The sequence below is a fragment of the Rana temporaria genome, chromosome 6, assembly GCF_905171775.1.
Source record: "Rana temporaria chromosome 6, aRanTem1.1, whole genome shotgun sequence".
In the NCBI taxonomy this organism is placed as follows: Eukaryota; Metazoa; Chordata; class Amphibia; order Anura; family Ranidae; genus Rana; species Rana temporaria.
This window is the reverse complement of record NC_053494.1, coordinates 35,001,675-35,014,998: the sequence shown is the minus strand read 5'-3', so window position 1 is coordinate 35,014,998 and position 13,324 is coordinate 35,001,675. Positions and strand designations below refer to the sequence as shown.

Below are 13,324 nucleotides of genomic sequence, written 5' to 3'. Positions count from 1 at the left end.
CCTAGCTCTCAAGCTCACAGAGGTGGAAAATTGCATCTAATAAGCACCCTTATTCATCTAATATTTGATCATTCTCCATCCCGGAGGGCTTGCTTTCCTTGCAAGGGGTCCAAAACAATGTTTACTAGAAGACCACATGCCAGGTCCTTTCGGAATATACATAGTGTGCACTGTGAACTGTGAAGTTAGGATCACCAGTAAAATGAACATGGTATGAGTTGGCTCATTCATAAATATAAGTTTTTTGTTATTTGTGGTATTTAATTTTCACTCAAAAGTGATGGTTTTTACTCACTTAAAGGGGTTGACATTGCAGACAGTTACAGCAGGGAACACCATGGTGTTGAAGCCAATAGAGAGAGACACACTGACTCCATAGGACAGGTATGTTTGAATGACAACCCCCCACTGCCAGAATACGAGGGCTGCAAAAATCAGAGTCAATATGAACCACATGACCCTCTTCTTTGGTCCTTCAGAAACCACACGCTTTGGCCCATGAGTATTAGTATTGTTGCAAAACCAGACCAGCAGCTCCTTGTAGGTGTAACCGGGGCCCTTTTGCAAGCGGTGCAGGGCCCTTGTGAAATACAGCTTAGTCCTCTTCATCGTCATCTGCAAGAGTCACAAACATTGCAATCAACGTTAAAATTAACATCTGAGTATCTCACATCTGTTCTTTTCCCGTTTTCCCATTCCCAGGCACATAACCTTTAATAACAATGCCTAATCAATGCGATTGCATTTGGTTAGCGATGGAGCCAATTGAAACTAGCATTGCCAATGCCAATGTAATGCAAAATAATAAATTGATGAATGTAATTTCCGATGTTTGTTTTGCTCACAGTTGCACTCAGCACAACAGTGGACAGATTCGTTGGGTTAAAATTTGTTTTCTCCCTTTCTAGGAAAACTATTTTGTTTGATTGAATTGCCCTTTGAACTGCCAAAATTCATCCTATCACACAATAGTATTATGTGTATGACCAATATTAGGCTTATGCAGAGAGAAATGTTTAAAGTATAGTCACCCATGGAAATCAATCATATACAGTACCAGTCAGAAAAATTAATTGCTTAAGAATCATATCCCCAGCACACCTAATTATTTATCTTGGGCTGTTTATTAATCGTATAAAAAAAAAAAAGCAACGGATTTCTTCATCAGGCATTAGTTAAATTTGACACACATGGTTTTTTTTTTTGGTACTTTTTATTGAATGAGGTTGTCCATGGTTTACATTCAAAAAAGACACCATGTTTCACAAAATCAAAGAAAAAAAAATGAAGTAAAAAAACAAAAAAGATCAATAACAAAGATTATACATTCAGGACCGGATTCACATACATCGGCGCATATTTATGCCGGCGTAGCGTATCTAATATACGCTACGCCGACGCAGCGCAGAGAGGCACGCACCGAATTCACAAAGCCTCCGTTGCCCAAACTGCGCTGGGTTTACTCGGCGTAAGCCGGCGTAGGTGGAAGTGGGCGTGAGCCATGCTAATGAGGCGTGGCCCCATGTAAATGATGGGCCGAGCGCCATACAAGTATTTAAAACGACAGTGCATGCGCCGTCCCGTGGACGCATCCCAGTGCGCATGCTCAGAATCATGTCGGAACTACTCCCTAAGATACAACGAATCACTGCCTACGACGTGAACGTAACCTACGCCTAGTCATATTCACGTACAACGTAAACGACAAAAGATACGACAGCTTGTGTTCCCTAGTCCATACCTTTGCATGGGATGCGCCTCCTATATGGGGAATAACTTTACGCCGGACGTACGACTTACGCAAACTGCGTTTATTATGCGCCGGGAGCAACTACGTTCGTGAATCGGCGTATCTCCCTCATTTGCATATGTGAATAGAAAATCAATGGGAGCACCACTTGCGGCCAGCGTAAATATGCGCCCACGATATGCCGGCGTAGGAAAGTTACGCCGGTCGGATGAAGCCTATTTTCAGGCGTATCTAGTTTTGTGGGCAGGGCGCACAGATACAACGGCGCATATTTACACTTACGCGGCTTATCTCGAGATACGCCGGCGTAAGTGTTTTGTGAATCCGGGCCTCAGTGTATAAGAGAGGACATTGTGCAATCCAGAGTGATATAAAATATTAAATCAGAAAAACAAATCAAAGTGAAAATGTTGAAATTTGTTTAGTTTCATATATTAATTTTCTTACGAATTCCATATTTTTGAAACGATTCAAATTCAGATCAGTTGAAAAATTATGGACCGATTCAAATTTTGTCTGAAGAATAGCTAGTTGTCCTTAACAGCCAGGGGCATGCTGGGTCGATGAAGTCACAGGGGATGGGGGTCATCCAATCAATGACATCATTGGGTGGCCCCGCCCCTTAGTTTTTGAAGAACAGTCAGGTAGCAGAGCTGTCAGATGGCTGAAGACTTCCTCGGACGCAGAGCTCTTCTTTTTTTTTAGGTTGGCGGACGGTGTTCATCGTAATTGACATCGGATCAACTTCGTAGGCGTTTTTTTTTTTAGTTCTAATAAAGGACTGCCTCCTGTATTTTTTTACACTACGCTTTTTTTGTATGAATGAGTAGGGGTACCATGTACATTTAATGTAATAGATTTTCCCTGGCTCAATTCCAGGATACATGTTCTATTCTGCCGCTGAGCCAAATTCCAAATGATGATGTAAGCATGAATGCAGGAGAAAATAATTCACGCTGCTTCAGTCTCCATCGTCATCTCCAACAGAAAAAGAAAGCTTTTATTCAAATTACAGCTTTTATAGCCAAAGTGACATAAGAAAACATCATCACATATGGGTGCATCTGATTGGCTCATTCATATGGTCTTCTCTTATTACATCTGTTCTTGACCACGAGGCTTCACACAGCTCAGCTCATGGGGGCCATTTTCCCTTTGCACAGTGGGAGGGGCAGAAAGAAGGGCATAAAGGAGTAGGGAGTAGAAAGGAGGGGGTTGATTAGGAGTAGCAGTTTAAAGCCATCTGTTTCTCCTCTTCACCCTGGGAGGATTTAACTCTGTCATAACTTTCATTCAAGGAAAATAATACTAATGTAATACTGAAATACACACACACACACATATATATATATATATATATATATATATATATATATATATATATATATATATATATATATATATATATATATATATATATACACATACATGTATACATATATATACATACACACATCGCAACAGGAAATAAAATAAATAAAATAATAAAAGAAAGGAAAGCAATATTTGAGTGGTTAGGAGAAAAATAACATAGACATTTTATTTCACTCCATCACATTAACATGGGGGGGCCAGGATCTGGGGGCTTCCAAATTCCGATAATCCACCCCCAGCCCCAAAGCACCCAACCCCCCATGTTGAGGCCATGTAGCCTGGTATGGTTCAGGAGGGATGGGTCACTCGCTGTCCCCCCTTCCTGGCCTGCCCGGCTACATGCTTGGATAAGGGTCTGGTATGGATTTAGGGGGGGGGCACTCCATTTTTTTTCCGGCACAGAGTTCCCCTTAAAATCCACACCAAACCCAAAGGGCCTGGTATGGACTGGGGAGGATGCCAGCATTCTTTATCCTTATACTGTATTCATCTGTCACTGGGGAAGCCCACATACAGATGATGGCTTCCCGGCCTGCTGCTTAACAACCAGCTATTACTTCGCACAGAATTCGAATCGGTCGATCATTTTTTAACCGATCCGACTTCTAAATGTGGAATTTGTTAGAAAATCAATAAGTGAAACAAATTTTAATGAAAACAAAAGGGAATTTACCAAAAACTAAACTAAACTAAACAAATTCTGAAACTAAACTAAACTAATTCCTTAACAAAATGAAATTAGTAACATAACGAATCTATACGAACCACATTTTTCCGTTATGCACATGTCTAGTAATCAGTCACACTTGTAAAATAAATGTGGTTTCTTTTTTAAAGATGGTTCTCATGGGTGCTGAATGACATAAAGGAGTCGACTGCAGCTCCTAAACTTCACTTTCTTGTAATGTAATTCATATACAGCTAAATTGAGTGATATGGTGTTTTGGGGACATGCGTCTGGTGCCAGCCATTGTGATTATGACAGTGTTTATATTCTAGGTCCCCATGCTGTATAAAGTGTACCTGCATTGTTATAAGATAATATAGATATAAAATAAGTGAATAATATACATCTGACTAGTTGCTGTGAGCTATTGTACTCGCATAATAGCCCTGCTTTACATCTTAATAAACAAGCCTACTGGCATATTGAAAGATACAGACGAATAAACCATTATCAACAATTTAGCTAAAAAGCCTGGATTATTCTTTATCCTCTTACATGATCTAGAATCACACTCCATACTTGCCAGACAGGAAATGTCACATTTCGCTGCTACAAATGTAAAAGTCATGTCCCTTGTACAAAAAAAAAAAAAAAGAATGCCATGAAAAGAAGAATTACACAATGCCCTTATAGAGCTAAAGGGCACTTATCATCTAAGAAAATGCAAGCATTTTATCTGGAGAGAAATCAAAACTGGTTAAGGCACCAACGTCAAATACACTATATTGTTGAAAGTATTGTGACGCCTGCCTTTACACGCACATTAACTTTAACGACATCCCAGTCCATATCCGTAGGGTTCAATATTGAGGTGGCCCACCATTTGCAGCTATAACAGCTTCAACTCTTCTTAGAAGGCTATGCACAAGGTTTAGGAGTGTGTCTATGGGAATGTTTGACCATTCTTCCAAAAGCGCATTTGTGACGTCAAGCACTGATGTGGAGGAGAAGGTCTGGCTCGAATTCTCAACTCTAATTCATCCCAAAGGTGTTCTACTGGGTTGAGATCAGGACTCTGTGCAGGCCAGTCATGTTCCTCCATCGAAAACACGTTCATCCATGTCTTCATGGACCTTTCTTTGTGCACTGGTCCAAATCATTTGGTGGAGGTTGGGCTTGGTTCCTTTGTTCCAGTGAAGGGAACATACCAAGACATTTTGAACAATTTCACGCTACCAACTTTGTGAGAACAGTTTGGGGATGGCCCCTTCCTGTTCCAACATGACTGCACACCAGTACACAAAGCAAGGTCTACAAAGACATGGATAAGTGAGTTTGGGGTGGCGGAACTTGACTGTCCTGCACAGAGTCCGGACCTCAATACGATAGAACACTTTTGTGATGAATTAGAGCAGAGACTGCAAGCCAGGTCTTCTTATCCAACATCAGTGCCTGACCTCACAAAATGTGCTTCTGGAAGAATGGTCAAACATTCCCATAGACACACTCCTAAACCTTGTGGACAGCCTTCCCAGAGGAGTTGAAGCTACAAATGATGGGCCAACTCAATATTGAACCCTACGGACTAAGACTGGGATGCTGTTAAAGTTCATGTGCATGGACAGGCAGGTGTCCCAGGTGACAATATAGTGTATATGACTATACATGGCACTATGACTATAACATGAGTACTATATATGGAAAGAGGTGCAATATTAATCTATTTTGTCTATTTTCAGTCCTTGCAGCCATAATATAGGTATACTTTAGGTATATCTAAAGCAAACATTTTATTTTTTAATTTTAGATTTCAAATATAGTATAGGTGGACTCTATTCTGGTCCGAGGCTTCTACCTTAACAGCTAGGGGCATTCTGGGTTGATGAAGTCACAGTGGATGGGGTCATCTGGTCCCTTAGTTATTTAAGAACTGCCAGGCGGCAGAGCTGTCACGGTGGGAACCTTCATCGGGTGCAGAGCCCTTTTTTCTTTTCTTTTTTTTCTTTACCCCTACTTATTCATGTTGGGACAGAATATGGGGGTCCCCTTGTTAAAGGGGGCTTTCAGATTTCAATCAGTCACCCCTTACACCCCACCAGGTCTGGGTTGTCTGGAGGAGGCTCTTGTCCCCCATCACACATGCTTTGTGGTGGGGCAGAGCCCACCTGCCCCAAAGCACCCCCCATGTTTAGGGCATGTGGCCTGGCAAGGTTCAGAAAGGGGGTGCTCACTCTTCCCTCCCCTTTCTTGGCCTGCCAGGCTACGTGCTCAGATAAGGGTCTGGTGTCTTAACTTTGACTTCTTTTGGTGAATGAGTAGGGATACTGTGTACTCATTCACATGGATGGGGGCCGGAATCTTGGCCCCGCTTGTTAAAGGGGGCTTCTAGATTCCGATAAGTCACCCCCGCACCTCCACAACCACCGTGCCAGGAAGCTCGCTGACAGCTGATGAGTCATTGACTGTTAAGGACGTGGCAGCTGGCTTCCTTCCCGACCCCCTCATTAACAACCAGCTATCCAAATTCAATTAGTAACACAATATATCCGAAACAAAATAAAACAAATTTTTCTATTCTACACATCTATTTCTGTTCTAGTGACGACTGCACAGATTTTCCCTCATTTTCAGTTCTTTCATTGAGTGGCTCTCCCAATATGAAGATAAAGATAGCAAAAAAAGAGGATTTACAACACATAACTGCTTTAAATAAAATACATGGCATAATGTATGCATAGTGTATACTTGCATAACAAATAAGTAATTTTTTACTGGTTACTACAAGTTTCTAGAACAAAAACGGTTGAAGATGTAACACTGGGCAATATTATTAACTTGCAGAACTTTATTTGTCCATAAGATGATTATACCAGTATCAGTTTGCCTATCTGTGACTAAATATAATTGCCAGAACCAGTCTGGGAGATGTAGCCCAGAAGAGGGATCCTAACTACAGCCATTTTGGGGCCACAACTACAGGGCCCATAAGCAGTGGCGTAGCGTGGGGTGGGCAGGGGGACAGTTCCCCCGGGCGCAAAATTTAGAGGGGCGCAGCAGCAGGCGGCTGGTAACCTGCAGCTTGTCTCCTGAGCTGTGCATTGTAGGAGACTGTGAGCTATTCCGTTTGTCTATCAGGTGGGTCAGTGTAGTGGTCAGTATAGGAATCATGTAGGTCAGTGTAGTGGTCAGTATAGCAATCGGGTCAGTTTAGTGGTCAGTGTAGGAATCGGCAGGACAGTATAGGAATCCGGTAGGTTAGTATAGTGGTCAGGTAGGTCGGTGTAGGAATCAGGTTGGTCAGTACTACTGTACTAGCGGATGGGACTCAGAGAGTGCTAAAAATCTGCAGGTTAGGGGGCACAAATCTCTTGCCCTGCCCCGGGCGCTGACAACCCACGCTACGCCACTGCCCATAAGCACTTGGAAGCAGGAGGGACCATATAAAAGTAGAAGCCTGGGAAGGAGCCGGCCAGTTGGGGGAAGAGCGCCAACCAGGAGGGAGCAAGAGTGCTGTGTTGTACCAAGAAAAGCTGCGCCAGGCTTGACTGTGCTGAGACATTCTGTGCGAAGCTGGGCAGGGTCAGAGAGAGACAGAGAGTAGATTGATGTGCTGGACACCAGGACCAGAGGGCTAATCTAAATAACACTTGCTGCAGAGAACTGTCACCAAGGAATTTGGTTAGAGGGTCCCTGACCCGCATCCTATTCAGTCACTAACTGTTAACCCCTTTCGTCAGTCTCCACTTGAGAGACATTTCTTTCCCTTAACAGTTTGCCACCAAACACCTATTAATCTTGCTGCCACATCCCTCAGTAGGTGACAGCTATAAATGCCGAAGATAGAGCCTATAGCTGTCAGTATCTCAGAACGCTGACCTTGAGTTGCTTTCATTTTTCCACCCAACTGCCTTTTGAACTGGCCTTACTTTCTGTTTCACTAAGGAGTCCACCCACTCACTGAGCCTAGCTTTACACTGTTGAACATCACCACCCCGTATAAGTCATCATCAGTTTCCTTCCGTGCCAACACTTAAAGTGCCCCAACTTTGCCAGCAGAAGCCCATTCTAAAACCTGCTCACATTAGTACATTCCTGAGGGCAAAACTGGGTTGCTGTTATCTAGTTAAATTCCCCTTTGTCTGAGAGCCCTCAGTCACTTGAGATGTAACCTTTCCTTCGGAGTAGTATTGTTTACGCTTCTAGTACTGCAGCATAAGCTGGGTCTGGTTCTAAAAGTGGCTTCATTGGTTAAATTGTACCTGTTTTGTTGTAATTATGTACATTGACAATGTTATACCAATCTGCTTTGTTATACAGTTTGCTTATCCTTAAATCGGAGTTCCACCCAAAAATTGAACTTACGCTTTTCGGAACCCTCCCCCCTCCGGTGTCACATTTGGCACCTTTCAGGGGGGAGCAGATACAGGAATTTTCTCCCACTTCCGGGCATAGATAGCCGCATTATCTGCGGGTATTTATTTCACTTCCACTTTCATCTACGCCAGGAAGTGAAGCTGCAAGGCTTCACTTCCTGACTCCCTTACCAAAGATGGCAGCGGCAGCACCCGAGAGCCGAGCAATAGATCAGCTTCTGGTGCCGATATCGCGGGTGCGCTGGACTGGTAAGTGTCCATCTTTTAAAAGTCAGCAGCTGCAGTATTTGTAGCTGCTGACTTTTAGGCCCTGTACACACGACCGAACATGTCTGCTGAAACTGGTCCGCAGACCAGTTTCAGCGGACAGATCCGACCGTGTGTATAGCCTAGCAGACAGGTTTCCAGCAGACAAAAGTTTTAAAGCATGCTTTAAAACTTTTTGGCTGGAAACCCGTCCATCCGACATGTCCGCTGGTTAGTACACCTAACCAGCGGGCAGAAATCTCCTGCATGCGTCGAATGGATTCGACGCATGCGTGGAAGTATTTTACTTCCTGGTTTGGTGACGTGGCGGCGTCACCCACATCTGTCCGTGGGGATTTCGGTTTGATGGTGTGTACAACCATCAGACTGAAATCTCCGAGCGGACATGTCCGATGAAAACAGTCCGCGGAACCGTTTTCATCGGACATGTTTGCCCGTGTGTACGAGGCATAAAAAGAAAAAAAATCTACGTAAGGTCGGTGTGTGCTATTTTTGTCTGACTGCTGTGAGTTCCCAGTCAAGGTATTTCTGTTGGTGTCAGCAAGGGTGAGGCCTTGCCTAGGGCCAAAGAGAGAAGAGAACCCAAAATTACCAGCAGCTCCTGCGGGGGGTAGCACTCCATGAATATAAAGTTTAATGTCATGCCTGCAGTGATTGGGTTGAATCCAGCGCTATCCAAAATGTACACAGTGTGCCATGTTAATGATGGTTATTATACAGTGCTACAGCTATAATTCTTATTATGCAATACATGTGTGAAAACCCAGTCATAGGAAATAGACACCCTGTCTCTAGAACAGAAACAAAAGACCTGCTGAAAGCATAATGTGCAAACACCTTCATTTAGTCTAAAAGTGGCAGCCATGTGAAAACTAAGAAGCTGCCATAGTTGCCGATTTTTTTTAACATATCTAAGCAAACCTTGGATATTTGTTCAAACTGTACTTACAGATGAAGGTCATATGTCTGCATAAGAACACAAGAAAAAAATTGCATTTTCAAGAAAAATATAAAAAAATGCAATGGTCTACTGTGGAAAAGCAAGTAAATCCTTGGCATCTAAGCAGGCATTGCCCTCTTTAGAAGAAGTACTTGTTATTGCCCACTAGTCTTTGACCACTTCTCCATGCAAAACTCCTTCAGTACAAGATTTTTTCTGGGTTTCTTTGCATGAACGGCCTATTTCAAATTCCAACTGGAAATCAATTTAGGGCTATGACTAAATAACTCTCTATTTCTTTGTTTTAGACATTCTTTGGTGGTGTGCTTGGGATTCTTATCGTTTTGAATGACTCATTTCCTGTTTACCTCCAGCATTTGGATAGATTGCATCATATTCTCATGTAAATTCATAAAATGCAAAATGTAGAGTTGACTCAGTGGCTATGAGCTGCCCAGACTTTAAAGCAGCAAAGTAGCCCAACTATAACCTTTCCATCAAAATACTTCACAGATGTTATTAGGTTCTTCCCCTTAAATACTCTCTTTAGTTGGTGGCAAACTACTGTTACTGCAACAAAACAACTTTGACAGATATGACTTCAGCTGATTGTTCCAAATGCTTAGTCTTTCAGGGCTAGATTCACATAGATTAGCGGATCTTTAGATCCGCGTAATCTATGTGATTTACGATCCGCCGGCGCAATTTTGCGAGGCTAGTGCAGTATTCACAAAGCACTTACCTCCAAACTTGCGCCGGCGGATCGTAACTCCCCCGGCGATTTAACTGCGCATGCGCCGCCGGTGAAATTTCCAAGTGTGCATGCTCCTAATGACGTCGCTAGGACGTCATTGTTTGCGGCGTGAACGTAAATTACGGCCATCCGTATTCGCGACCGACTTACGCAAAAGACGTAAAAATTCAAAACTTGGCGCGGGAACGACGGCTATACTTAACATTGGATACGCCGCATATAGCAGAGGTAAGTATACGCCGGAAAAAGCCGAACGCAAACGACGAAGTTGAATTGGTGAAATCTCTTTCTGAAGCCTCGTACACACGACCGAGGAACTCGACGGGCGAAACACATCGTTTTGCTCGTCGAGTTCCTTGTTAGGCTGTCGAGGAACTCGATGTGCCAATTTTCTCCATTCCCGTAGAGGAAAAAGAGAACATGCTCTCTTTTTGGCTCGACGAGTTCCTCAACAGTTTCCTCGTCTAAAAATGTACACACGACCGGTTTCCTCTGCAAAAAAAGTTTCTTGCTGGTTTTTGCCGAGAAACTCGGTCGTGTTTACGAGGCCTAATGGTAAATGCATGCACTTTGACATCAACTGTTTGAAGAATTAACTGAACACCCCACAGTGAAATTTTGGAGTTGTGGAGAATTCTTTTAATATCAAATGATCAGCTCCTGGGATAATTTTGGTAGGCTGACTAGTCCTAGACAAATCAGCAGTTGTTCAAAATCTATACAATTTAAAGATTATTTTCCTTATGGTGGAATAATTGATATTAAATAATTTATTAAATCGTTTTTAATCCCTTGTCAGAATCATAAACACCCACAACCTTCTTTCGGAGGCCCTTTATTGATTTTAGACGAGGAAGGGGTAAGTGTGTCCTAGGGAGTGATTCTAACTGTGGGGGGGGGGGCTGGGCTACCAGTGACACAACACTGATCATTGCTCCCGATGACAGGGAGCAGTAGATCAGTGTCCTGTCACAGGGAGATGCCTTGTTTACATAGGAATCCCCCAGTTCTGCAGCTCCGTGACACAATCCTGGGACACCGGTGGACATCGAGTCTGCAGGTCCCTCGGGCATGGTCACGGAGCTCGTGGCAGGGGCACGCGCGCACCCGCATAGCGGAAAAATTCAAAGGGACGCACGGGTATGTCCCTATGCGCAGCTGTGCCGTTTTGCCGACGTAAAAGTGTGTGCGGCGGTCGGCAAGCGGTTAAAAGTCAGAAAACAAAAATGATGAAGCGCAAAAACAAAAAAAATATATTGGAAAATTACAAAATAAATAAAAGTCCAAACTTCTGATGATCAATAGTCCTTCACCATTGTGTTACGTATGTGAAGATTTCGAGAAACTTTTCCAAAATGTTGTGTTATGTCTCCAGCCATTAAAAGTGTTTTCTTACATCTGTTTAATATATATGGAAGTTTTCAATTTATTTAAAAAATGTTCTAGTGGTTGAACTTGCTGGTTACCATTGCTGCCATTACTTTTGAAAATTCTAGCTTCCTAGATGTAACGCCAGCCCACGACGGCTTATCGACACTCCACAATCCAGCAGACGAACACAGCCCATAGGATTCCCCAGAAAACGAGACAAACAGCTCTGTTCTCTGGTTCCAAATGGATAGATCTTTTAATGGTAAACTCAGGCTTTTTATATACAGTTTGCAACCAAATATAAACAATGACTGAACTCCACCCACAACATGACACAAGGAGCCCAATACACATTTTTAGTCAGACTTTCTGGCACCGATATAATCCACATTAGCTAATTAGCTACAGCTGACAAGTCAGACATCAAGACTCCAGCTTTTCTTACCTGCTATACAATACACATTTCATCAATAGAACTTTCACACAATACAGTGTTAATTAGCATCGCACAATGAAAAGGTTTTTAGAAGCCAGACTAGGGTTTGTTTACATAACAGTAGCAGACTTAATTACCACCTTAACAGTCTATGTTCCACATTGAATGAGTCACTCTCCTATTGACATGTTGGGTTCAGAATCAACCACCTGTAATATTTCAAGATATCCTGCAATACATTGTGAATTATCATTACTGTCCCATCTCATGTAATCCAAGATATCAGTTCTCAGTCATCCTATGCCCCTAGTGGACATAAGATGACCCTAGACACAAGAGTTATTGGTGAAGCTGAAACAGGAGTACCCCACACCCTTCAAGAGCCTCTGGGTCCCACGGGCCATACCGTTACACTAGATATCTCTAGATTTACGTCACTAACCTAAAACAAGTATAAAGCTTACGGTCTTGACTTACTCAAAGAGTATGCAAAGTGAATTTTCATCAGAGGTAATGAATTGAAGCTACAGTATGTTCCCTTTGAATACCCATTCATGTACAAGCATCAAGTTAAAAAAAAAAGTTTTTTGCTTTCACATGATAGGATGAATAAAGTCAGCATAGCTTCACCTTATTTCCGAAGATTAGTAATGATAGTTTATTTAGCTTACTGACTGATGTTTAGCTCTGGTGACCTCAATCATCTGCTCTACTGTATTCATATGCCAGACAATATATTTCCTATTTTTCTTGCACATGATTGGTTATACGTTGCAAAGTGAACTTTACTTTACCTTGTTCATGAAACGTTGCAGTGTGACCATATATTTACTCCTTTAGGCTACGTTTGCACTATTGCGACCCCAAAGTCACACGATTTAGAATGCGACTTTGGAGTGTGACTTTGATTGCGACTGTGAGTGCAACTTTGATCCAACTTTACATTCTCTGGCTCAAAGTTGCATCAAAAGTCGCATCAAAGTAGTGCAGGCACCTTTTCAAAGTCGCAAAGAGGGGAACAGATGCCATTGAAATCAATGGGCTGTGACTTTGTGTGTCCAAAGTCGCATAATGAGTCGCACCAATGGAAACGCAGCCTTACTAAATTAAATCCAATGAATTCTAAGAAATCTCCAACTTTCATTTGCTGCATGCTTATTCCGGGTCATTGACTTATAATTGATGTCAACAGGCCAGTAAACCAGCATTTTTGGGAAAAGGACAGTAACAACAGCCTCCATACATTTCCCACAATGGGCTAGATTCAGAAAGAATTTACGCCGGCGTATCTATTGATACGCTGCGTAAATTCAAATCTACGCCGGCGTATCTTCTTTTTGTATTCAGAAAGCAAAATACGCCGAAATTAGGCTAAGATCCGACTGGCGTAAG

The 13,324-nt window shown here is 42.5% G+C and overlaps 1 protein-coding gene across 1 annotated transcript in view; it reads right to left on the bottom strand.

The window, feature by feature from the left end:
- Positions 1-13,324, bottom strand: part of SCNN1B (sodium channel epithelial 1 subunit beta) — a 117,771-nt gene that overhangs the window by 74,204 nt on the left and 30,243 nt on the right. The window contains exon 3 of the mRNA XM_040356665.1: positions 296-615. Coding sequence (XP_040212599.1) covers positions 296-615 — 320 coding nt within the window. The remainder of the gene's footprint in view (positions 1-295; positions 616-13,324) is intronic.